General features: G+C 44.2%; 3 protein-coding genes across 3 annotated transcripts; 2 read left to right on the top strand and 1 right to left on the bottom strand.

Annotated features, from left to right (window-relative positions):
- Positions 1-200: 200 nt before the first annotated feature.
- On the top strand, positions 201-7908 carry LOC137914994 (LON peptidase N-terminal domain and RING finger protein 1-like). Its single transcript, XM_068758472.1, has 12 exons — positions 201-1686; positions 2768-2886; positions 3157-3279; positions 3990-4136; positions 4222-4414; positions 4609-4714; positions 4796-4910; positions 4995-5116; positions 5197-5355; positions 5454-5616; positions 5749-5901; positions 6527-7908. Exons 1-12 carry the CDS (start codon positions 1071-1073, stop codon positions 6683-6685), a joined length of 2175 nt encoding a protein of 724 aa, XP_068614573.1. The 5' UTR covers positions 201-1070; the 3' UTR covers positions 6686-7908.
- Positions 7909-8526: 618 nt separating this feature from the next.
- On the top strand, positions 8527-11755 carry LOC137914996 (pentatricopeptide repeat-containing protein 1, mitochondrial-like). Its single transcript, XM_068758474.1, has 8 exons — positions 8527-9061; positions 9141-9281; positions 9378-9596; positions 9686-9787; positions 9913-10560; positions 10709-10825; positions 10964-11146; positions 11296-11755. The coding sequence occupies exons 1-8, from the start codon at positions 8612-8614 to the stop codon at positions 11527-11529; spliced, it is 2094 nt and encodes a 697-aa protein (XP_068614575.1). The 5' UTR covers positions 8527-8611; the 3' UTR covers positions 11530-11755.
- Positions 11756-12566: 811 nt separating this feature from the next.
- On the bottom strand, positions 12567-22030 carry LOC137914993 (calcium-binding protein 2-like). The gene is made up of 8 exons (XM_068758470.1): positions 21975-22030; positions 21685-21786; positions 21186-21318; positions 17894-17924; positions 17458-17601; positions 15554-15663; positions 14272-14419; positions 12567-12595 (listed from the first exon to the last, which is right to left on the bottom strand). The coding sequence occupies exons 1-8, from the start codon at positions 22028-22030 to the stop codon at positions 12567-12569; spliced, it is 753 nt and encodes a 250-aa protein (XP_068614571.1).
- Between the last annotated feature and the right edge of the window lie 3518 nt (positions 22031-25548).

Below are 25548 nucleotides of genomic sequence, written 5' to 3'. Positions count from 1 at the left end.
TTAAACCACTAGAGGGCCGTGTCCGTCCACACTGAACGGAGTCAGTATCAGGTTCGTGCGACTCCGTTTCTGCAAGGTTAATCACGAAATAATATGTAAATAAGCATCATGGTGTTTTATGGGAGAAACACCATATTTGAGCTTAGGACAACACAAAGCAAGATTTCTTTTCCAGATACATGGACAGCGTTTATTCCAGGTTTATTCCAGAAACGGAGAAAAACAAAGATGTCTGATAAGTGCTTGTAAACATTGTCAGTTCCATCCTCACACGCTGGGTGGTAAAATGTAAGTCTCAAATGTCAGAGTGTTCAGACAAGATAGCAGAAGCCTTCTAATAGATAGTCGAAACATGCCAGGGTCATCTTTATGTGGTCTGTAGGAGGTGGAAATATTTATTCAGTGTTAAACACGTATGATAATTTGCAGAACCATAAGTTTAAGTGATCTTATTACATTATACTAGTTTAACAGTGAACGAATCTTTAAAGCACAGTTACAATGCACAATGTTTACAACGATTGAGCAAACATCACAATTCCATCAGGCTGATTATATGATTATGTCTTGACAATGTACCATATAGATATATATATATATATATATTAATTATACGATTGCATAAATATCCTTGAAGGAAATTGAAAAAACAAAAATTGCTATGTGTTACAAAATGTTATTACACAACCTGTTTGGAATTTCAAAGTCAAACATTCTAATAGAAAATAATTTATTGTTTATATGTCAGACCGTTCATTGTCTTATGTCTCAAATACTTTCTGTAGTAGTAGTATTAGTTAATTTTCGCTAAAACAAGAGTTCTGTATCATGACGTCATCAGCACGTCTCTTCCGGAGTTATGAAACTTTGTAACCACACGTTTTGTAACAGAGGCGTTATGACCAATCACGGCGCGAGCTCGCTGGTCATGTGACGTGTTTTTTGTTTTTTTCCCTTTGATATATATAACAATCGCCTATCAGTGATAAACTCCACAGACAGAGTGACTATTCTGTTCTGAGCAGCTGCGGGAATAAAACAAGATCAAATAACATTTTAACTACGCGAAAATGTCCCGACAGCGAACGGGAGACGCGGCGGAGGAAGGAAGCGTCTTCTTTATCGATAATGTCTCGGGAGAAGAGGCTGACCGTCAACTTATACTGCAGAAAGCTAACGCATTAGCCACGGGGAACTGCCTCACAGAAGCGATCGATTGGTTTTCCGCGGCTGTGCGGTACGGCCCCGTTCGACCGGAACAACTCGGCACTTTCGTGGACTGTGTCCTCCGTAACTTCAAAGGAAAAGCGAAGGCGGATGGAGCAGACGCGTCCTCGGTTCACGCCGGGGACAGCGGGGACAGCGGGGACAGCAGCTCCACAGACGCGCAGGCGGAGACGTTCGGCTGCCCGAACTGCCGTAGCTTTCTCGGGGAGCCGGTAACGATGGCCTGCGGGCACTCGGTCTGTAAGAGGTGCTTGCGGCGGCGGCTCCTCTCCAAATGCAGGCGGTGCGGCGAGGCGGTAACCGGAGAGGAGAAGCCGAACGTCGTTCTGTGCGGACTGTTCGATAAATGGTTCCCCGACGACGTGAAGACGGCCAAAGCGCTGAGTGACGTGGACGCGCTGTGCGGGAGGAGACGCTACCGCGAAGCCGTGGCGCTGGCCGCTGACGTCATCCGACGTGGTGAGTGTTGGACTTTTATCTTAATGCCTTCTATTATGTTCGCCATGTGTTGCCCAGCTCGAGCTATCCCATTGGCTGTAAGCGTAACCCGGAACCGCCCTCCTTACGGAAGTTCAGAAACTGCGCGTGCGCACTGGGCGTAAATTGCGTAAGTTCAGGTCATGACACATTTTTTTTTTTTTTGGTTTTGTAACCTATAAAATTGAGTGTGTTGGGGGGGGGGGGTATTTTTGTATTTTATAAATGCCAGATTTAAAAAGTTCTCTTAAGGAAAATGGATGAAAGATTTTAAAACGGAATCTGAATTTAGGAGTCGTTATAAGAGGCGCCTTCAGTTGGGTACGCACTCCTTCTGGAACAGATCCTCGTCTCATGCAAAGAGGGAACATAAGGCTTCCTCTGTGCCGGATGATTTAACAGGAGGGAGATTGTGGAGGGTCGAGGCTGCAACTTGCATAAGTGAAGGGAAGGGAAGTGGATTTGCTCCCGTTCGATATCTTGAGCCTGACGAGATGAAATGAATACAGACTGATTACTTGAGAAGAGACGGGTGCAGCCTGGGAAAAGGAGCGGGCGGATAAAAGCAGCAACGATGTTATCAGGTCTAGGGATTCAAAATAAGAGAACAATGTCGAGGTTTGTTAGGTTGTGATTTGTCTTGCAAGGACTTGTGAGAAACACGCGCATTCATGGGCTTACACAACAGCGTAAAGGCATGAATTCAAATGAGCCTTTTTTCCCAAGATGCATTTAGTGATGAAAATGTTACGGTTGATCTTTTTTATCCTCATTTTATCGAAACATTTTTCTCTCAATGTCTTGAGACGTATTAATGCCACAGTTGTCCTATGAGTTTGTCTTGTCGTGATGCAACAATTGACTTACTGCACTCTTAACTTTGGACATTTTTGTTTCGGTGAACAACACCTCCCTATGAGCGTAAGAAAGGATGGCCTCGTTGGATGATTTGGACCTTGCGATTTATTCCATGACAGATGAATGCTATCCGTTTAAATAGTAACGTTGTGGTTTCCAAGTTTAGTGATTTTAAAGGATTTTCTTCCACCTCTGTTGTCTGCAGATTCGGAGAACAAAGCGGCGGCGCGGCTGTCTCGGGCCGAGGCATACGCAGCTCTTGAACAATACAGCCTGGCTTTGGATGATGTCGAATTTTGTCGTGGGTCCAGTTTTCCTGCTGAAGTAAGTCGCCACCAAATGCTGCAAACGTCTGGCTCTGAAAGTTAAATCCTACTGTCAAACGCTCTACCGTATACCTGTAGCCATCTCTTAGTACGATTCAACAATGAAGGAATAAACATTAAATCAGTTTTACTGCCTTCCATTTTAGTGATTGTATTAAAAGAGTCTCTTGCTGCTGGTAATTCAATATGGGTTTTAATTCTTGGAAAATACATGTATACAAACGTTGAAAGGTGACTTAATGCCTGTTTTTTCCACCCACTTCTTCAGACTTTTTATAGGAAAGCAATGGTACTGCATGAAATGGGCCAAGTGGACGAGTCCCTCCAAGCCTTCCTCCAGTGTCTGGCCGTGGACGAGGATTTCCCTTCTGCTAAGAGACAAGTGGAGAAGGTAGGAGAATTCAAGAAAGAGCAGCGATTCGTCTGTTGGAAGTATGGGAAGAGAAAAGGTCAAAATACTACACTGTGCTCTGAAATGTGGCAGTCAGCCGAGTCATGCTGCTCAGTGTTTATAAGCAGCCAGTGAGGCAGTCTCTGTGATCTTTTAGCAACATTTCAATTGGATATAAGGCAGGAGTGCTTTTATAATTCAGCTCGTCCTTATTGATCTGTCAGTCGATGTGAATTGGGAAAAGAGCAGCGTTTGTTGATTCGCTCGCAGAAAATTGAAGCGTCTTTGTCTCTGCAATTGCCTTATTTTTATTCCTCAACACAAAATGGACGATTGGATTAAGTGCATCTCATGTTCTGGTTACAGTTTGAAAACAAATGTGACTCCTCGTGCGTCAGAACTTGACTCGCATGCCGTCAGCCGGACTCACCTGCTAAAGCTTGTATTATATTGTAGTATAACTGAGTATTTTATATGGATTATATATCCAGTCTTCCTTTGGTATTTTGTGTAAAGATTGCTTGTATCTGTTGTTAAAGTGAAAGACAAATGGCTCTGGCTGCAACAGTGAGGGAGCCACATAGCTGAACATTAACAAACCTTTTTTTCTTTTATTTTTCTGAATTCAGAATACTTTTCAACAAGTATTTCATATTTGCCTCTTAAATTTGGAGTATTAATTGTTTGACTTCTGATTATTTTTTTTACAGATTCTGAGTGACCTGCTATCTCCAACCGATGAGAATGTCAAGTTTGGGCTGAGGGAGACGAAACGCAACAAGTCGCCTCACTTGCACAGTAAAACACTCGTTCAACCGGAGCAGCACCCGGTCCGCAAGCATCCGGACAATCCGGAGGTACGAATCACAGTTCATCGTCGGATGGCCGACTGCTCTCAGCAGCCGCCGCCATCTTCTCACCTTTCTCGATGCCGTCCTGTAGAAACGCTGGGAGAGCCTGGACTGGTCCGGTCTTAGCCGAACTCCTGCGTGCGGTGAAGACGGGCTAAAGAGAGTCTGCTCTGCGCCTCAGCTGGGCGATCAGGAGAAGGGCAGGCTGCTGAAGAGGAAGCTGTCGGTGTCGGACATGGAACCTTGTTTTGTGGACGGCGGCAGTAACAAGCGTAAAAAGCAAGGTCAGCCAATTGGATTACTTTCTCTTTGTCGCTTTCTCGTAAACACTTTATTAGGATTTTCTTGCCAAAATAATGTGCTCCTGCTTAAGATCAATCATTAATGAGCTCGCTTTGATTTCCCAACAAATCAGCAGTGACCCACTTAATGGCGCGTTTGATGTTGAGAAAAATAAATTGTGAAATCTCGACTTCAGGCGTGTCGAAACATTCCGAACACCAGGCCGCCGCCAGAGCTACGGCCAGAAGCGTTCCAAGGGACCTGCTGGACCTCAATGATTTTGAGTGCTCTCTGTGCATGAGGTAAGCGATGCCCCAGTTTTCATTTTGTTCGCTTATTAATGAGGGAGCGGCCGCAACTAATCTGTCATGTGATCGACGCAGGTTGTTCTATGATCCCGTTACGACACCATGTGGCCACACCTTTTGTAAAAACTGTCTGGAACGCTGCTTGGACCACATGCCCCAATGTCCGCTCTGTAAAGAGAGCCTCAAAGAGGTGAGGAATCACACGCGACGCGCGTTTTAATCTGCGCGTTGCTCGTCTTCCTGGTTTATTCACTCATTCGTGTGATCTCTTCAGTATTTAGCGGGCAGGAAGTTCACGGTGACGGCCGTCTTGGACACGCTGATCAAGCGGTATTTAAGCCAGGAGTATTCAGAGAGGACCAAGACGAATCTGGAGGAGACGCGGGAGCTCTCTGAGTAAGCGTCTCGGTGTTGATTAAATCTTTGCGTGTGGAGAAGCTTCCAGGTGTCTAAATCTCGTCTCCCCTTCTGTGCAGTCTCGTGAAGAACGTGCCGATCTTCGTGTGCACCACGGCCTACCCCACTGTGCCTTGCCCCCTGCATGTCTTCGAGCCACGTTACCGCCTCATGATTCGCCGCTGCATGGACACGGGCACGCGGCAGTTTGGGATGTGCATCAATGACCCCCAGAAAGGGTAAGCGCCCGGGCACCGTGAAACGGAGGAGTCCTTTCACAAGTTTATTCATCAGACGGATCGATGATCTGACTGGAGGCTGTGTCCACCCCCTGCAGGTTTGTAGATTATGGCTGCATGTTGATCATCAGGAACGTCCATTTCCTCCCTGACGGACGATCAGTAGTGGACGCGATTGGAGGAAAGCGCTTTCGAGTCTTGTCCCGGGGAATGAGGGACGGCTACAGCACCGCTAATATTGAGCATTTGGAGGACATCAGGGTAAGAACTCGCAGGATTCACGTCAGCGGCAGGAAGCAAATGTTTACAAAGCCTCGAGGCCGTTTTACATTTAGCTATCATTTGTTGTCAGCGGTCCAAGATGCTGATTGTGAATCGATACCTTTCTGTTAGGTGGAGGACAGCGATGAGCTCAGGAGGCTGCAAGAGCTGCACGATGCCGTTTACAACCAGGCCTGCGTTTGGTTCCAGAACCTGAAGTTTCACTTCCACAAACAGATCCTGCAGCACTTTGGACCGATGCCAGAAAGGGAAGCTGACATCCAGGTAAACATACAAATCGTGTCCGCGCTTTACTGTAATTCTTATTTTACACATGGAAATAATGATTTAGTCGCCTGACTGACATTGGTTCCATGACCGACGTTTCCTTTTGGGGAAACCCGCGTTTAACATACTGTAGATTCCTTTGTGTCAGAGGTGTTCATTCCAGAACAGGCTTAGCCACGCTTCAGCTAGTGACGCTGAAAAGGATTACTGCTCCACCGTTGGAACAACCAAGGAGCGGGATCCATTGACAATATAGGCTAAAGAGCTTATGTGCCGCTTCATAGCTAATCCTACTGGCCCTCGCTGCGTTGGGAGTGGTAAAAAAAAAGAAATTTAACTCCTGCTACATGCTCACCCAGAGGCAGCACAGCAGTGGCCATGATCTCTGGGGTCTAAAATGTACTACAGATAAAGGAAACATCATTCAGTTTCAGATTCCTCTTAATGTTGTGAAAAGCACAAAGCCATAATACCAATTAGGACTAGCGAAATAATAGTTCTAATGAGTCAGAGCTACCGGAAAGGAAAGGACTAGAAACATTAACGGTAAAGAGACGTCTGCAGATGTCCTTCATTCGGCTCAAAGAACATGACAGAGATTAAATTCCCTCCTCTCTTCCAGGCGACTCCGAATGGTCCAGCTTGCTGCTGGTGGCTCCTGGCTGTTCTGCCCATCGACCCACGCTTCCAGCTGTCTGTCCTCTCCATGGCCAGCCTCAAGGAGCGCCTGGTGAAGATCCAGCACATCCTGACGTATCTGCAGAACATCCCCAACAACTAGCGCTTCCTGCACCTTGAAATATCAGTCAAGCAACTCTGAATTCAGCTCTGTGGATCGCTGTCAGAGATGCGTTGGAACCACCTCAGGGATAACTTCCAATGATGCACATCATCGATTTAGGACTGTAAAATTACACATGTGATAGGAACTCTTCATCTGCTGCCACTTCAGACAGTTTTATGGGATCCAGCCAGAACAATCGTGTAGCAAAATGAAGCGGAATGGCTTTTCTGCTTGGTTGATTCCTTGTTGCTGAGGTTGCTGCTGCTGTTGAATCTGATGTGAAGAAAGTATTGAGACAGTCTTGTTTCCTTGCTACAGGATTTATATAAGAGGAGATAAGGGTCGAGGCGATTCTATGGAATGAATTCTTAAAAGTTTAAATCGTTAAAAAGTGATGAGGTGTGCTTGAGAAGAAGCATGTAGAAAATGTTTGTGCAGCCAAGTACAACTAAAGGCTAGTGAATGTTTACTTTCAGAAGTAATCATTGATCTCTTCTGAGGATCGCATTTATTTTTATGTGATTACATCACATGTTTGCCACGCCCAGCTTCCGTCATTGGCAAAGAGGCTTCCACTAAAAAGAAACAGAAAAAGTGAGGCACTTTGTGTTTCTTCCCATCATTTTTCTTCCGAGTTTCATGCAGAGATCGGCCATTAAATCTCTCTTAACGTGAAATAAAATGAATACGAACGCTTTCCTTCCTCACGCTGTTGACCTTAAAGTCGTATGTGCACTCTTCCAAAAATAATGTCTTCTGGAGTGTGAGGATTTTGTGATTCTTATTTTGCATCTCTAAATCATCAACCCTTGAATTAACTTAAAATGTACAATCTGAGATATTGGTAAATTCTTACCATGTGTTTGTTTTAGAAGGTCTAAGCATTTCTTTTTTTAAATAAAATTAAGAAATGTGAACAGCATGTACACAGTCAGCAACGCTGTTACTTGAAATCTGCTCTACTTTGAGGAGAGTGGACGGTTCCTGCGGAGTTTGAGCTTGGCCTGAATTTGCCTTATACCATTTAACACTGTTATGGCAATTACAAGATAAGTGTTGCATCAGCTTGAGTCCCATTCATTTTGCCATTGTATAAAGTTAACTATTTATCGAAGTGTGTCAAGGATGTTATATGTACATCATCTATAAAGTGTTTTTTGGGGGGGCGGGGGTAGCCCTGGCTTTTCACTCGGATGTTTGATGTTATCAGTTTGAACAATAAATGCTCTTCTTTTTTCAACTCCAGCCTCAGTGTCTGTGGCGACCCCTGAAGGGACAGGCCGAAAGAATAAGAATCCTCAGTGTCCACTGCCTCACTGAATAAGGACTGAGTTCCATAAGCATTCCTAAATTCAATTATTTTATATAATGGATTGCTGACACACTTACAGTTGCAGAAACAGACCCCACGTTATTTAACTTTTAATCCATGTCAGGGCTACGCTTGCTTCCAAAAACAAACAAACGTCCATCAGGAGAAGAAAAGCCCAAGCGAGAAGCGAGAAGACGCAACATCTATTGTTGACCAGCTGGGGGCGGTAGCGTTTATTAACATTCACGGATATGACGTCTTTAGTATGAATGTAGGTATAATAATCGATCATCGATTTCGTCGATTGAAGTTGGCGACTCCGTCAATGCTCTATTCAAACAGATTAGAATGATTGGTAAAATAGGTTAATAATTTATGTAGCTGAGCACCGGCTATATTAACTATTTTTAAATCCTCGGTCAATGTTTTTGTTAATCAACAGATTAAAGCATCAGGACGCCATTATTTATTTATTTTAATCAATATCGATTACTCATGTCTTGTTTGTGTTGTAAACATCGTGGTATCCTACATGCTAGATGCTACATTAGATACCCTCTCAACGCCGTAGTTTGAGGTCAAGCGTGAACTAGAAAAAAAAAAGTCATAACATGTTTACGTCCGTCGCTTGTTCTTGCGCGCGTAACGGGAGAAACGCCTTCGTCTCTTGCACTAAGATCCCGCTGTTTTCGACTTTTAGGAACTCAAGTCTGACGTGGGCCCGACACTCGTCAGGACGCCGGTCGTCCGACCTCTTCGCGCATCTGCCGAGCGGAGCGACCGCCAGATACCGCTCCTTATCGGCCGCCTCTGATGGAGGTACGGGCCCCCCCGCGGAGAGCGACCCCGTGGGACGCGACAACTTCGGCTCCCTCTCCACGGACATGTCCTCCAGGAGGTCGTTCAGGAAAACCAGCCCGCACATGCTGGATCTCCAACACGAGGAGGACGACCAGGAGGAAGACGCGGGTGAATTCAGCAGCAGGAGGGCCGGGATGAGGAGGAGGAACACGCCGTACTGGTACTTCATAAAATGCAAGACGCTGATAAAAAAGAACAAGGTTGGTCTGGCTGAGCTGCTCGAGTCTCCCCTGCGTGTCTCGCCTTCTCATCTCTTCTGTTTCTTGGGCGCTCCGACAGCTCCAGGAAGCTTTGGACCTGTTTCACAGAGACATGCTGCAGGGGGAGAAGCTGCAGCCGGAGGAGCTGAACTATTCTGTCCTGATGGGGGGCTGTGGTCGAGCAGGACAACTCAAGATGGCCTTCAAACTCTACAATGACGTAAGAATACTCGATTTACGCCCGCACGCCACGCTAGTCATCGTCTCTCTCTCTGCGTGGAACCTCCTGTCTTTTTTATTTGCGTGTTTGTCCCAGATGAAAAAGCGAGGTCTGGTTGCCACCGACGCCACCTACACCGCGCTGTTCAACGCCTGCGCCGAATCGCCGTCCAAACAAGCCGGCCTCCAGCAAGCCCTGAAGTTGGAGCGAGAACTCCGCGGGAAAGACTACGCCCTCGGCACCATCACGTACCACGCCCTCCTCAAGATGCACGCCATCAACAACCACCTCGAAGGCTGCGTCCACACGCTCAGGGTGCGAGGCGGGCCGTGGGTTCTGTTGAACGGTGTCACGTTAGAGTCTTTATTTTTTTTTTGCATCGTGGGCTCGTGTTTGTTTTTTAGGACATGCTGCAGAACGGCCATGCTGTAACTCGGGACACGTTTCACTACCTGCTGATGAGTTGTTTGAAGGACAAAGAAGCAGGATTCCGACTGGCTTTACAGGTAAATTCATGATTGTCAAAATCCCACAATGACGACATATTTTAGGATAGTCTGCCCTCTCTCTCTCTCTCTGTGCTTTTCTAGTTTAACATTTTATTATTGTATCCTGAATAATTCCGTTGCAGGTTTGGCGCCAGATGTTGCTGTCGGGCATCGCGCCGAACTTAAAGAACTACAACCTCCTGTTGCGGATTGCAAGGGATTGTGCGATTGGCGATCCGGCTCTCGCCGCCGTTGCGCTGCTGAGACCCGTCCAGAAGGAGACGCGAGAACACGCGTCGCTATCTGGAGTTCCCAATGTGACAGACGTGGACCTCCTGGAGAGGCAGCTGCTTGTCCAACCTGATCCACGGCATCACGGTGGAGACGGCGAGGATGAGTTCCACGACGGGCAAGATTCCACCCAATTGATACCGGTCGCTCCACCTGTGCTGCCGCCTGATGACGCCGCAGGTTTTTGTACGGCCCCGAACTTATTGGACCTTTTGGAAGGGCAGAAGAGTAGCGTGGTCTCTCTTGGATCTGTGGTTGGCGCCTCAGACAGGCTCGCGCTCATCGGAGGCGCTAAAGGCTTCCTGGAGAAGATGGACGCCGACGGACTCAGCCCAGACATCAGAACTCTGACCCTGCTGGCCGACACCATGGAATTGGGCGACCAGTTGCTGGAGGTTCTCCTGACGGCCGCCAAGCAACACAAAGTGAAGCTCGACACTGCATTCTTTAACTCTGTGATACGCAGAGCAGCCAAGGCCGGCGACGCGGAGGGGGCAAAGGTACAAACATGCAGAGCCAGAGTCCGGCCGCCCGACATCTGGCTCAGTTCTGCTGCGCAGCTCTGGGTAGAAGCAAGAGAAGATTGTCTTCATGCGACTTTGGCTGAAAAGCATGTGAGCGAACGTCTGATGCACTTTTTCCCCCCAGGCTGTGCTGATCGCGATGAGAGAGCGCAACGCAGAGGTGGACGTGCAGACGTTCGGGTGCCTCGCGTTAGGCTGCAGAAGAAGGGAGGATGGTCTGCAGCTACTGGAAGACATGGAGGTGATGCTCGTCCGGAAATGTCCAATGACAACAGATACTTATTTATTTTTTATGTTATCGAGGAAATGAAGCAATGAACAGTAACGTTTTGCTGAAATTAGATCTTCCTTTCTCTCGTCTGTACTCATCTTTCCACAGGGGGCGGGGTTTAAGCCCAACGTCTACGTGTTCTCCGCTCTGATTGGCCAAGCTTCTCGACGGCTGGATTACATTTACCTGACAACGATCCTGAAGCGCATGGGCGCCATGGGGGTGTGGCCTAATGAAGTCATCATTAGACAGCTGGAGTTTGCCTCGCAGTATCCTCCTAACTATGACCAGGTGAAAACACAAATGCAGACATTTCTGTGTGAATGAGGAGGGAGAGAAATTTATATTTCGCTGTATTTTAAAAAATTAATAAATACAGGAATGATATATTTTACTTTGAAAATCACAATGCCTTCGTTCCTCCCTTCTGTTATTGTCAGCACAAGTCCAGAAACAACTACCTGGTCCAAATCGATGGTTTCCGTGGATACTACCAGCAGTGGCTGAAAGATATGCCGGCGCAGAGCTCCGATGGCGAGGCAGAGACGGCCTCTCCAGCACTGGAAGCCGTAGCTGCAGGCGGGCCAACGGCGAGCCAAAGGAGCCAGAGAGAAGTAACGAGGAGTTCTAAACGCCGCTGCTACCAGGTTTCAAGTTCGGGTCGGCCAAAGTAATGCTTTGAAGCGCCTTTTGAGTCCGCAGGTTAACAGTTCGCCTTCCTTCGCCGGCTTCCTTGTCGCTGACGTCAGAATAACTCGCATGCTGTGGACGTTGACAAGCTTGTCTACTTGATGACACTTTAAATCTTGAAATCAAATTTGTATAATTTCCTGTCTGTAATTTCACAAGCGGCACGCAGCATTGTTTCTCACCATGTTAAAAATGAAATAAAGTGTCAAGAACCGACTTTCAAGGACTGCTTTTCATTTCAAGCCATGATCTTCCTCTCCTTCCTCTTCTCCCTCAGCCTTAATGCTGGTCGACCGCAACCTCTTCATAATCCTTCTCAAGTGCCTCCATATCTCAGAGAACTCTCCCTCCTGTTGGTTGGAGGGGCAGACCATGACATGAATCAATAAAATTAATTGGCATTTCCTGGGTAAAATTTTAATTGGGTTTAAATGTCAAAGAGAAAAGAACGCAGCAGTACCGAATAGAATAGAATATAGTCGCATCTTTATAATTTTGCAGAGCATTAGTAAAGGTTAGCGGTGAACTACTTCAGCTTTTACATATCAGTAACAAATCAAATACTGTAGACAATAAATGTTCGCTTTTTATAAGGACTAATTATGTAAGATAAGATAAAACATTTGTAGGCAAATATTACAATAATTTGTTCAAATTCAGCATCCAAACTTTCATTTCTTATTGGCACTGGCAATTTTTGACATTTTTTTTCCAGAGCCATGCCAGGTTGAAATCCCTAATAGGAGCATAGATTAACACAGATTACAAACAAATGCTCCAGTTTGTCAGTTTACGATGTACAGCCACTAGGGGACGACAGTGCAACATCATTGTAGCAGTTGAGCGTTTCATAACTCTGCATTTACACTCTGCTATCATTCAATCTCAATAATCGTTGGAAAAGCATTGCCACTGTGATTCTAATGCGCTGTTACACACACAATGACAGAGAAACAGCAGGAACAAGATGGTGCTCATCACACGCTGAATCCAGTGTTGCACGGCCCGACTTCTTCATCCATCATCGTGCAGAAAGCATCATGATAAACTCTGCAGAGGGAGACAACAGCACATCCACTTATAAGCTATTATGACACCTTAATATTATAAAGTGACAGCAGCTAAGAAGCCAGCCCATTATTACCCAGTTAATGAAAAGTCTAGTGGTGAGATCAGTCAAAGAATAGAAATAAAAAAAAGCAGAAAGCTTACAGGAACTTTATTGAAAATGCAAACATGGCATCTAATATTTTTCTGTTGTTCAGACAACATAGAATGAAAGGTAGATTCTCTCGCCAGGTATGGATCCCCCCAGTCCTCCGTTCAATATGTTGCCAGTAGGTTTTCAGTAATCTGATTGCGAACCTCTCGTTTCAGCTTGTTGTATCCGTTAATGTAGATTCAGTGAGTCAGTGCCATCGATGTGTCCCCGTCAATAAGAGCTATAGCTCAAGACAGCTGAAGGCAACTTCAATCGCCGGTCTGTCAAACGTCTGTTTAAAGGTGACAGTCTGACTATTGATCGGCAGAGCATGAACGCTTAACCCCAGATCAACCCCTCACACGCTCTCTTGGGTACCCCTCAAAGCACTGTGTATAAAAAGAAGGAAACCAAATCAGAGAACTTAATGCTGGTTGCCCAACACTCCAGTCTGAAGACACGACTGGGTGTTATTCACGATTTTGCTGCTGCTGCAGACGCTTGAAGATTTATTTTCTTCACACACAGCTAGAACCGGACAGAGACACTGATATTCTGTCCTGGGGTCTAACGGATGATAATGAAGAGAACCTTCTTAGCGATCCCCTTGGAGACTGATATATCTATTCATACAGTATGTTTCCATTAGGCTTCCTCAAATACTGAGACAAAACAAAGAGGATCACGCCTTGAAGCCATTTCTGTTTCTGCCAAGGCATTAATGGCATCTGCATGTGTGCGTGCGTGAGCGAGTGTGTGTGTGTGTGTGTGTGTTCTTGTGGCATTTTATTATTAATATGCATGAGCGGTAACGTGGTAATGGCATTCCTGCAAAGTCCTTGAGCAGTCCAGCACAGTGTGACAGTTGTCCAGGCTTACGTATTGATTGCCTTAATGCAGTACCAATTAGATTGGATTGTCCGTTCTATCGAACCCACCTAGATGTAATTATCCTGCCTCTCCCCATCTCGTCTCAACTTGTACCACCTGGATTCACTGACTCCTCCCCCAAACTCCTGGTATTCTAAACTTCATGTTTGATTAGCTAGAGTAGCTTTCATTAAGGTCCCATCAACCAGGTTCCAAATATTTTCTCATGAATGAATGATAAATTTAACTGCGATAGATGCTATTAATTATAACTTTAATTAAGATACAGCTAACAACGCTAATAACCGCACTTTATCACCTGTGTTAAGAGGAGGAGGAGGAGGATATGTGATCAGCCACATTTGTTTCCCAAGGAAAACAAAAATTCATTTTAAGGTATTTTTGGCCCCAGGTGCAAATCCTGGATCACTGCAAGCTTTGACCTCCAGGCTCAGGCTGCCCGAACAGCAGCAGATAAACGGACGAGGCCTTTGGGGCCAAAGGATGAGAAACAAACTACTGAAAGTATTTAAATGATACCTGTTTGAGGAGAGGACGGGTCTTATTCCAGAGAAGAAACTGTTACATTTAGATCTGCAGATCCAGATTGAAAGATTATATTTTTTTTACACTTTCCTAGTCCTCAACCACTCACCATCAAAGTCAATGGTGCCATCTTTGTTGAGGTCAATGTCTGCGATGATCTCCTCCAGCTCCCCTTTCTTCAGTTTCTCCCCAAGGAGGGTCTTCATGCCATCCTTCAGCTCGTCGATGGTGATCTTTCCGTCCCCATCAGAGTCAAACTTCACGGAGGGGGGTGGCCACATGTAGCAGAGCAAGAAGAGGCAAAAAGGGATTTAAAGCTGTCCCAGGGAACGAGAACGTAGAGACGTTTCTGGGACAATGAGCAGCGTGGAGGCACTGAATGCATGAAGTAATGAGTAGGAGGAGGAACGAGATAGAAACAGAAAGACATAAAGTCATTAAGATACAAATTCAGATAAAGAAGCTCGAAGCTCACTCTTGGGGGGTGGGGGGAGATTAGCACAGAAGTCAAGTTTGCAGTATGGAGTTGCAACATGACTGCATGCGGTCATGCGAGTCTAAAAACAGCTTGAGTCTGCAGATGGGATAATGCTGACTCATGTGCTGTTGGTGCTGAAGTGAGAAACCCTTTTGAAGTGACAATGTGTTTGGATGACTTGAAAATGTATTTTCAGTAGACGATGCTCTGAAACTGTGAAAGTTTCTGTTTAGACGCAGACTGAAGTTTATATATTTACTGGTTAAAAAAAAGAAAGTACTTTAAATATCTGTCTTCACTTGATCGTCCTGAGGAGCTTTCTGGTGACAGACGACGTTCGGCTGCTTTCCCAAAGGAGACACGAAGTCGTCACAGTGAATGCGTGCAGGTGTATCGAGCTGAATGAATCCCAGTTGCAATATCCCATCAGCTGTAATCATTGAGAGCATAATGTCGGTGTTGGCTGTGTTGCACGAACTCTTAACAACTATTGCGCTTGCAAGGAGTAAAAGGAATGAGCCCCGGTGTGTGAAGCTGCGATGGTAAATCACACAATCGCTTCATTTGTCTGGGTTGCACAGAGGCTACGTCAACCTTGGGCTTCAGGGAGAACCATGTCAGTGACTGCTGGTGTGCCCGCCTCTGTATCGACATTACGTCCCCCAGACCAATGAGGCGCCGCGAGATGTCAAATAAAATAAGCATTTCTAATGAGCAAGTAATGGGTGAAGGAAATATAGAACATAAATTCATGGAAAGCATGAACCCGGCATCATAAAAGCTTCATCAAACGCGCTTTCAGCATGCACTGATAGATAGTTCCCCCTTTGGTAAGAAAGGTTACTGCATCCTTCTAGCCCCCCCCCCCCCGTTCACTGGCTTGAAGTCAGATGTCTACCTGGAGATGGCTTACCTGTTTGAATGCACAGCGGAGCTCCTTCAAGCCAACCATGTGAGCCGTCTCCGCCAGCATCCTCGGACCCATTAGCTCACAGAAGTCATCAAAGTCTACATGACCACCCCCTGCCGAAACACACACACACACTGATTCTTTGTTTTTGTTTGTCAGTAAAGTAATAGAAAAATAACATTTAAAACAAGTGATGATTAAAGCAGCTGAAGTTGAACTGTTTCGCGGTTGATCTCTTGTTTGCTAAATGATTCACCGTTAACATAAAAGTAGAATCAATCAAAGAAGCAACACGACGATGCAGCAATTTAAATTATAGCAGCAAACCGCAGCTGTTGCTTAAACCATCGCTCTCAAGGGCTGTATTTCAATATTGCACTTACATGCAGTACTTCAGTAAAAAGAATACGGTGACAGTAGCTGCGCTGCACATGGTCCGGAACATGTTTCTAAATGTCCCCGGCGCATAGAAGACGATGAGAATGCATTTGTCCTTCAACCCGGAGAGCTTCAGCTTTGTTTGGTTCGATCCCCGTGGTAATTATCAGAAGGGACTGATATGAAGGGAAGGCTCATTTATTATTTGAACAAAAGAAAGGCTCATTTGATAACGTCGACCAATATGCCCGGCCTGCTTTCATTTTCCAATGTGAAAGACCCGCGTGGTCATTTTTTGTTCTGAGAAATCTAATCAGTTCCCACCGAATGAAAATCAAACGCACACTGCGCTTTCAAATTTGAATTGAATCATGAAACTATTCAGAAAAGAGTCATTACAACGACTCAAGCCGTCACGTACAAGTTATAATGGCAGCCGGAGAGTCCGGAAATAAAAGGCCATTAATTCTTTCTTGTTTGAGTTTGGAAGAGCGTTCATAGCTAGGGTTCGGCTGTTGCTTGACCGGCTTTAACCTTGTGCAGCAGAAATCTGTGCAGGTTCGCCCTGAAGAGATTCTGTGCCTCAGCGGGTCAGTCTTTAATCATGTAGCAGCAAATCTCTCCCAAATGTCTCATTATGTTTAATTGATTGGGTAATGCTGAGTTTCAGGATATTAATAGTCCAGGGATTATGCTACGGAGATCGTGCGAGAAGAATCGGAGGCCAATTCTGCATGGGTTAAAGACAGCCATCATCAACAAGCTGAAATGAAGGGACATATCCTTATACCAAAAATCACCCTGCTCCTGTTTCAGAGATAAGAAGGCGAGAAATGTTCAACACATCGGACGCGGCCAATTTTAATTGTAATTTTAAAGTGATGAATCATCAATCACCTAAATCGCATGTTTTTGGAGGTGGGAGGAAAATGGAGGACCCGGAGAAAACCTCCGCAGACCGACTAATGGCTGAGGAGCTTCAATGTGCAGCAGTAACTGTGGAATGTCGGCGGAATCCGTCCGTGTTAAAGGGTTTGTTACAAAGCGTGGCTGTCGTTGAACCGTAAGGCTGAGTCAGACGTTCAAATGAGATTTTCCGGGTTTTGCTCGGACACCATGTAGGCGCTGAAGAAATTGGTTCCAAAGGCTCATGTCTAAAATATATGCAATAATGATTTACTTTATTCTTTCAACACTGACAAGGCAGATTCGTTCGGGAAAGACAGCAGAGACAAACGGGCCGTCACTTAACAGCAGCAGGAAAGTTATATCTCAACACTCCTTCATGCAGTCACGCACTCATACGTCCTTGGACCCGCAGCGGGAGGGCCATTAATCAGTCTGCTAAAGTGTCTCCAATGTCCCCAACTTTAAAGGAAAACATCACTTCCTCAGAGACTCGGCAACACGAGCACACGTTTACGCAACAAACGGACACATTACTCATTTGTTCACCCCCCCCCCCCGGTCTCTGAAAGGCCCATCGATCATGAGCACGTTTTTACAAAAGAAATTAAAACCATGCACACATCTCATCTTGATTTGCTGGATAATCTCAATGAGCTCCATCTCTGTAGGCATGTAGCCCATGGTCCTCATGCAGTCTGCAATGTCTTTGTAATGGATGAAGCCATCTGCATCGTAGTCAAATTCCTTAAAGGCCTCCTGCAGCTCTGGCAGACAGACAGACAGACAGATATAAAAATTACAGCAAGAAACCGTAAAGTAGGGTAGAAAATGTTACACACACACATAGACAGGTCGAGATGTTGGGTTCATCGATTTTATCACTCAGAGTCACTGAGGGAATATTTAAAACCAGTTTCAATCGCTTATATAAATTATATGAATCATAAAGAAGAACAAGCTCAACAAGGGAAACTATCGATGCGATTGATGAAGCTGCGCAGCTAGCCGGTGATCTATCGTGCATTTTCATCATAATTACAACATCGAACATCTTACCATCCAACTCCTCTGGCATCAGCTCTCTCTCCTGTGGAGCAGAGAAGAAAAACAAGAACAGTGGAAATAATTAGAAGATAGCATCAGAGGACAGGATGTAAAATCAGGGTGGTTCAGAAACACCAAATTCTCAAGAGAAATGCTGCCGCCATAATCTTGTTTTACCAGCAAATTGGAATAACATGCATATCACGTCAACACTGCCACATGGGCTCACTGGACTCTAATGGGATTTCGCCTGGCAACATGTCTTTCTAATTTGCAAATGACACAATACCACATACATGCTGCACACACACACACACACACACGCACACAAAAGCTCAAGCGCTGTGCATGCAAATACACACTCACAAATGACCAATTGCACCAAGTTGCGCAATTCATGTAACGTAAGACAGAGATACCCGCTAGCCTACACAGACATATAGAGCATAATATGATTTTCAGATTATTATTTAAAACATTCAGCATGCTTTGGCCTGTTTTAACATTTCCTCAAGGTGATCATTCCCTTTCCACCAATTTTCTTTTTTTTTTTAGAAAAGCTGAAGCAAAGCTAGACATGAAAACATTTTTTTTTACATAAACAGCTAGAAATAATGTTCAGAGAGCTTAAAATAGCAACATTTTAATGAACACCTACTGGTTGTTCATAAAAACATATTATTCAGTCAACAGTAGGAATACAATACAAATGCATATCCTCAGATGAAAAATGCATACAGTACATGGAGGTTTTGGAGTGCCACGGGGCTCCATCCTACAGTGATCGATCCATAAATGCGCTCATTTTCACGAGACCATTCAGACGTCTTCATATGGAGTAAATAAGCCTGTCATATAGAGACAGCTTAAAGGAGGAACAAGCCTGAGCAGAAGTACAACTTCAAAGAAACCAGACTGACAAGTTGAAAAAAGTTCTCATTATTTCAAGCACAGATGTGTCACAGATGTGTCACAGATGTGGGCTTATTTTCCTCACTTCCATGCATAGAAGAAAAAAGATACCAAGCCTTGATATCATTCAATACGTAAGAGGTAGAAATGAATCATTATACACAGTATAACAGTATACACTGTACTGGCATTTCTCTCTGATGTTTCTATATGAATTCACATTCTTTTCAGGATATAGGAAATTCAGAGTAAAACGATGCCCTTGAAATCTCATCACTTTCATCTGATTGTCGTAACTTGACTCACACTGTGGACATTTCATCTAAAAACATTGTTTGAGTATTGCACAGAGATGAAAGACAGCCTAGAACATTATGATCTGAATGTGTCAGCGACACAGAAAAAGCATCATCTATGCTTTTACATTTTCAGTAGGATTTTTGCTTACTGTAAACTACATTTTGAATAAAAGAAATATTTTTTCAACCATTGGTTCTCTCACTGTTGAAAATTTCATAAAAAGACAAAAGACAAAAAAGACATCTCGTGAATAGGAGTAGTGGAACTGCATGATACTACATATTAGCTACTCAGGGTAGCTAATATGTTATTTTGCTCAAATCCAGAATAGCAGTTTCCAATTTTGTCAGGATGTAATTGCAACAACAGTTACCTCATTATGTACTCTGCTGCTTCAAATGCAACACAGATTATGGTTTATATAAGCGCTAAAGTTTAAATATGTCTTTCTATTTGTTTTGACGCAACAGAAAAAAAAAGCCCCTAACCATTTTCCCACTACAGGATTCTCCAGCCTACAAGGGCACATGTAAATAGCAAGGTCAGCACATTAATGTGATTTGTTTTTTTCTCTCCTTGCAGAAAGGATTAGGCAGTATGCCATTCAGACCCTGAAATCATCTGTCAGAACAAACCCATTAACAGCTCATTTCATTCTGTCCGCCTTCAGCCCCATTACCTTGCAAACATGGCCCTTGTGAGAGGGCATTTTGTTGCATTGCATAAATGTGGTTTACCTGTAAATCTGAGAAGAAACTCTAGAATGCAGAGTGTGCAACATTACACAGTGATGAGTAAAGAAGGGCATTTTGCCTCACATCTCTCATGTAAATACACCAATTGTTTCTCTTTCGCCATTTGCCTCTGCTGGCCAGTTTGACAGTTGGATCTAATGAGTGCTGACAGTGAACCTTGCTCCGGGGGTTATTAATACTTGAGACAGGGTTTGGGAGTGCCGCAGAATGGATGGCCTCCTTGCTTCCGTGTCGGAGCAGCATCCTCTAACTGTGAGGATACCGCACAGAACTTGCTACGTGGCGGCTAGTAAATCTAAACCAGCCAGGGCAGCTGAGGTAGCAACTCAGGGAAGAATGTGGAAGTGGAGTCCACAATAGCCCAAGGTCAATGTGATGCTGTTTTCAATTTCCATAAATTGCTTTCAAAACGATGAAACTGTCCCATTAGCTGTTAAGACATCTCGATATGAAGCATCATTAAACGTTCACAGACACATATCTCTCCTCAGGGTAGATTTTTGGGATACATTTCATGGTAAATGTTCTGTGTTGAAGATATTTGGCTCTTCTTTATATGTTTTCTCCAGAAACCGATGCAGTGAGTTAAAATAACTTTTAAGAGCTTCTACAAACCAACAAAAATACAATAAAAACAACATAATCATAAGTCACATGAACAGGCTTGTAGTTTTTATTGTTGGCACCATGTTGCATGTTGTGCAGTGACTATGAAAGACAACAGTGATCTTCTGAAACCTGGGGTCTTGCTGTAATATACCATTCGTCCAAACAAATTACCTTACTTGTGCCGTTAATTGCATTCTGTAAATTGTACAGTCTGTATAAATAACTTTTTTTCACAGAAATAGTGACGGTGCCATGGAACTGGATTCGTTTTGGGCTCCTTTCTACTTGCCAGCTGGCCCAATATTCTAAGATGTTCTGTAACCTTCTGGGATCAGCATGAGGAGAGCCAATCTTAATTTGAACCAGCCAGAAAATTACTCTAATGGAAGATGATGTCCACGCAGTAAATTATATTTTATATATATATTCTCCATTAAATCAATGATGGTTTTTGTTCTGTCTTATTTCACATTTTAAATGTTAAATAAAACTTAGACAGATAGATAGATAGATAGATAGATATAATAGGTTGGCCTATGGTGTCGCATGAGACTCGTGAGCTGCATCAGGCTTGTGACATCAGCAGCAGCTGGATAGTGATCTGGTGCACTTTTTATGTGCTGTTTCCTGACACCTGCTCATGATGGTTTTAAAAGGCAGCTTGAAATTTCAAATAGGGTGTCAACACTGGGACAAGTGATATAGAGCGTGTGTTCTGTTGAACTTGCCTCTCCAAAGAGCTTATTGAGGTAGGAGATGTAGGCAGCGGCCACCGCCGAGCTGTTACTGAGGTTCCTTTTGCTGTTCCGACGACTGTCTGCCTCCCCAGAGTTCTTTGGCTGGGCTGAGGGCGACTTCGAGCTGTGAAGTGTTTATTTGTGGGTCACAAGTTGAGGGCTACCATCAGTGTCGTGTACTGGCGTGTACTTCCCCATCCTTACTTACCTAATTGAAAACAAACAAGCACATTTCAGGGTCTTACTCCTCCTACCTTTCCCTTGAAATAATTGCGAAATGAAAAACATCAGCAGTTCAATCAGACATCCTTGATGTCATTAGTCACTCGGAATTGACTTTTCGTTTGGAGAGAGAAGTAAATTAGAAGCTTTTCTTTTTTTTTTTTTATCTCATTCAACAAACAACAATGGTGATTGGGTGCACATTTCTTCACAATCCACTCCCCTCGATCTAATCAGCGTTGATTAAAAGCAGAATGATAATAATAACCAGAATTTCTTGGAGAGGCTGAGCTGAAGGGCCTTTTTCTTGAATCGCTTTGATGCTGGCGATCTGCTGGGCGCTGCAACCTTTCCTCCTCGTGGAGCCATGCTAAGAAATAAAGAGACCAATCAGTTCAAAGGCACAGCAATGTCTCACAAGTATCATGAATGTTTGTCTTTTTAAACGAGAATAATGAGCATTGTTAAGTTTTGCGGCTCATCACATGGGCATTTGCCTAAAAGGTGCGCCGTCCCTCATGTGTCCATGTCTCTCATGAAACCAACAAACGCACTGACCTGGCAACAGAGGGTGGCCGAGGTTCTGCAACACCTTTTGCATTTTTCAAAGACATCCTGTAGGACAAAAAAAAGTATATGCAGTACATGGAATAGGGTGAAGGTAAGGAAATGCAAGAAATCTCAATAAGAGCAGTCAGATTCAAAAAGATAAACATGCATTTTTGGACAACAACATTTGAAACGTGAACACAAAATCAACTTGTCTGCAGTAGCAATGTGTGATGGAATTATCTTTCATAGCTTGCTAAATCATCCTCTCTGATTAGGAAACCCAAACCAAGTTGATTAAAGATGCTTAAAATGGTCGGCAGAGCTGAGGGGAACAGAAGAATGAGCGGATGATACATATATGATCATATAGAGATCGCCCGACACGGATATGTCTTTAAACTATAGCCAATACAGCCAAGGAGAAATGGGGTGGTGCTCCAAGTAACACAATTCAAAGATAGACTAATTTGGACAAGAGGACATACACAAAAACAATAATAGGAAACAGATACACAGCAGTGTGAGTGGGTGGAACGCTCAAGCCAGCCGAAATTAAGGAGAGGAAGAACGGCGTGAGAATGAAAGATGAGAGTGTGAGATAGTAGAGGATGGAACAGAGAGAGATGATGAAAAATGGAGAGAATGACAATCGTAATTGTGGGACTTGTAAACGAGGAGGATAGGCTTATGGATGTCTGCTCAGGGAAACAGATGGATGTTCTGTCACGGCCTCTACCGTTCTCATGAGCACCTGATGATGAACGTCCATAATATGCTGCGATGTGCTATAAACATTCTGTCATCTCATATGCATGCGCAGATCCTGCTAAGATCAATACCCAAGACCTAATCGAGCTGTTGCTACATGTGTAGGGTTACATAGTCCACCAAAGCTGCAATAAGAAGAGAGTTGAAGAGCAGCCAGTCCTCTGAATTACATTGCTTAATGTTCCTCCATGAAACAAGCTGCATTTGTAACTCCCACTGGGGTGAACAAAACGTGCCACGACTGAGGAGTGATTGCCCGTTTGTCACGTTCTCACGCGATCAGAGCGCATGTGATGCATGCTGATTGCAACAAGCTGCACGGGGGGCTGAAGGGAGGAACATGCAGGTAGGCACATACAGTTGGGGAAGTCCTTGAAAAGGGTTTATAGCATCTGCATTCAGCATATTGTACTTTGTCCTCGTGCATTATTTCATTTTCTCACCGCTTATTCCGCTATCGGGTCACGGGCCAAGCTGGAGCCAATCCCAGCAGTCAATGGGCGAGAGGCAGGGGACACCCTGGACAAGCCGCCAGTTCATCGCAGGGCAACACAGAGACAGACAACCAGCCACACACACACTCACACCTACGGACAATTTATTGTCACCAATCAGCCTGGGTTGCATGTCTTTGGAGGCGGGAGGAAGCCGGAGAACCCGGAGAGAACCCACGCAGACACGGGGAGAACATGCAAACTCCACACAGAATGGCCACAAGCTGGAGACAAACCTGCGACCATCTCGCTGTGAGGCAACAGTGCTTACCACTGCGCCACCGAGCCGCCCTCCCTCCTCGTGCATTATACTAAATTATATTCTTATTTCTTTAGATTCTGCTTTGTATGTAAGACATTTGTCAATTTCATGCACCAAAACATTCAGATTGCACATACCAAGATATCTGGATTTTCTATAGTGCTGGTCTGACACTGTCTGCCTGAAGAATAGCGCTGCTCTTCAGTGAGCATAAACTCCCGTCAGGCTAAACAAACACACACACACACACACTCACATGCTTTACTACAAAAGCATGCGAGTGTGTCTGGGTCTGCAGCTTTCCTCCCCTAAGTGGCCAATTGCTGTCAATCACTGAGCTGACACAAGCAATTTTAGATCCTAATCAAGCTAATTAAAGCAATGAAATAGAGGGACAGGTGGACTGGGCAAAAAACAAACACAACGGGCATTGCTGATGATTGAGAGCATGGTGCACTGGAGAGCTGAGCAATGAGTGGATATTCTAAAAATATTCCACAAGAGCCACTGGAGAGAAGAGCTTCATTGTATTAGTTATAAAAAAGAAAAAAAGAAAGGCCTCCATGCAGTGCAAAATGACAGAAAACAGACAGAACTCGGGCAGTTCGCTCCTTAATGCGATTCATGGCTGCACTTCAATCTCCCTGTAGCACCCCTGCCTTTTCTAAAATAAATAAATATGTCTGTAATGGAGCTCACTTCCACAGAATTATGTTGCTGACATGCAAGCAAATCAATAAATGTGAAAGCACTACTTCCTAGGTAGAGGTAAACAGCAATGAGACAGGCTTCACCAAAGCCGTGTGATCATTCATATCTATAACTTTTAGAAGAGGAAATGTTCAGAGTCTGGACGTGAATATTCTTTGAAAAGTGGAGCATTCAGAGACTGTCTACCTCTTTCATCGCCAATTTCACTGAAGCTTGAATAAATGGGGAAGAGATGACTTGCCATGTCAAAACAAAGTAAGACATTTTTCAGAGGCGTTTTACCAACGTCTATCTAATCCCAAATAAAATAAAAAAAAGTATTCTATAACCCTGGAAATGAACTCACATCATTTAGGATATGTTGCTTATCATCAGTAGTTTCAGAGATCCATACAAATATGATTTTCCATGATAGTTCCAGATTTGTGGAGATCTATTTATCTTATTGCCTTTACTTCTTTTGCAGTTTGAGTATAATTTACTTACTCAGAGTTGGGCTATAGGAGCACATATTGATGGGCAAATCTGCCACACAGAATGTGGAACAACAGGAGGTGAAGTATAAACCCTATACTGGATCACACATTTTAATGTGGACTAATGTGGCGCTAAGCCTGATCACAACGAGAGAGCAGATGAAAGGATAATTTGCAGGACCGTGTTCAATTTGCATTAGAAGACACTGCCCCTGGGCAGAGTCCAAACTCTAACATCGAATCAGTGAAATCTTTGTTATCCAAAGATCAAATATATGCTGCTTGATTAACCTCATTAACCAAGTCAGACGTGCACAGAAGAGGCCTTACAAACTGTTTCAGTAAGTGTAGCTGAGGAGTGTCTTCAATAAGGATACTGAGTCACCTCAGTGTCCTCACCTTTTTCTGTAGAAGAAGCATTAGTCAGTTGATTTTTTTTTTTTTTTTGGGTGGGGGTATAATTAAGTGCATAGCTAATTGTTGTGATTCACTGCATCCGTACGTGACATCACGGTTGCCATTATAATATAATGTGATGCCTTTTCATTTTGCACACGGATGAAGAGCCAGCATTGGTGCGCTGCACCTTCTTCTAACTAAAGTCACCATACTACTGGGTTTCTCTATTGATTTGCATACAACTGAAAGAAAAGTGAACATGGAAATAACTCAAATGAAGGATCATTGCTAATCCCCATTAGTTCAATCTTAATAATCCCCATTAGCAATGAGGAGTGCAGAGCTCCAGATCTATTTATGCATTTGCTTTCTTTCTTTGACGCAACATACAGTGACATTGGTTCTGCAGCGTTTAATTAACCGTGCACAGGTCCCAGATGCACTGCCCTTAGTATTTATAGCAAAATGAT

This window comes from Brachionichthys hirsutus, unplaced genomic scaffold (assembly GCF_040956055.1).
Source record: "Brachionichthys hirsutus isolate HB-005 unplaced genomic scaffold, CSIRO-AGI_Bhir_v1 contig_245, whole genome shotgun sequence".
NCBI classification, from domain to species: Eukaryota; Metazoa; Chordata; class Actinopteri; order Lophiiformes; family Brachionichthyidae; genus Brachionichthys; species Brachionichthys hirsutus.
The sequence above is the reverse complement of the archived record's forward strand: the minus strand, read 5'-3'. Positions and strand labels throughout refer to the sequence as shown.

What these genes read in the sequence shown, in the direction of transcription:
- LOC137914994 (XM_068758472.1), top strand. Translation starts at nt 1,071, where the DNA reads ATGTCCCGACAGCGAACGGGAGACGCGGCGGAGGAAGGAAGCGTCTTC. An exon ending in CTAAGAGACAAGTGGAGAAG is followed by an intron (nt 3,280 to 3,989) that starts GTAGGAGAATTC and finishes TTTTTTTTACAG; the next exon opens with ATTCTGAGTGACCTGCTATC. An exon ending in AAAGGGAAGCTGACATCCAG is followed by an intron (nt 5,902 to 6,526) that starts GTAAACATACAA and finishes CCTCTCTTCCAG; the next exon opens with GCGACTCCGAATGGTCCAGC.
- LOC137914996 (XM_068758474.1), top strand. Translation starts at nt 8,612, where the DNA reads ATGTTTACGTCCGTCGCTTGTTCTTGCGCGCGTAACGGGAGAAACGCC. An exon ending in CCTTCAAACTCTACAATGAC is followed by an intron (nt 9,282 to 9,377) that starts GTAAGAATACTC and finishes TGTTTGTCCCAG; the next exon opens with ATGAAAAAGCGAGGTCTGGT. An exon ending in GATTCCGACTGGCTTTACAG is followed by an intron (nt 9,788 to 9,912) that starts GTAAATTCATGA and finishes ATTCCGTTGCAG; the next exon opens with GTTTGGCGCCAGATGTTGCT.
- LOC137914993 (XM_068758470.1), bottom strand. Translation starts at nt 22,030, where the DNA reads ATGTCTTTGAAAAATGCAAAAGGTGTTGCAGAACCTCGGCCACCCTCT. An exon ending in CGGCCACCCTCTGTTGCCAG is followed by an intron (nt 21,787 to 21,974) that starts GTCAGTGCGTTT and finishes TTTATTTCTTAG; the next exon opens with CATGGCTCCACGAGGAGGAA. An exon ending in TGGCACCATTGACTTTGATG is followed by an intron (nt 12,596 to 14,271) that starts GTGAGTGGTTGA and finishes CTCCCTCTGCAG; the next exon opens with AGTTTATCATGATGCTTTCT.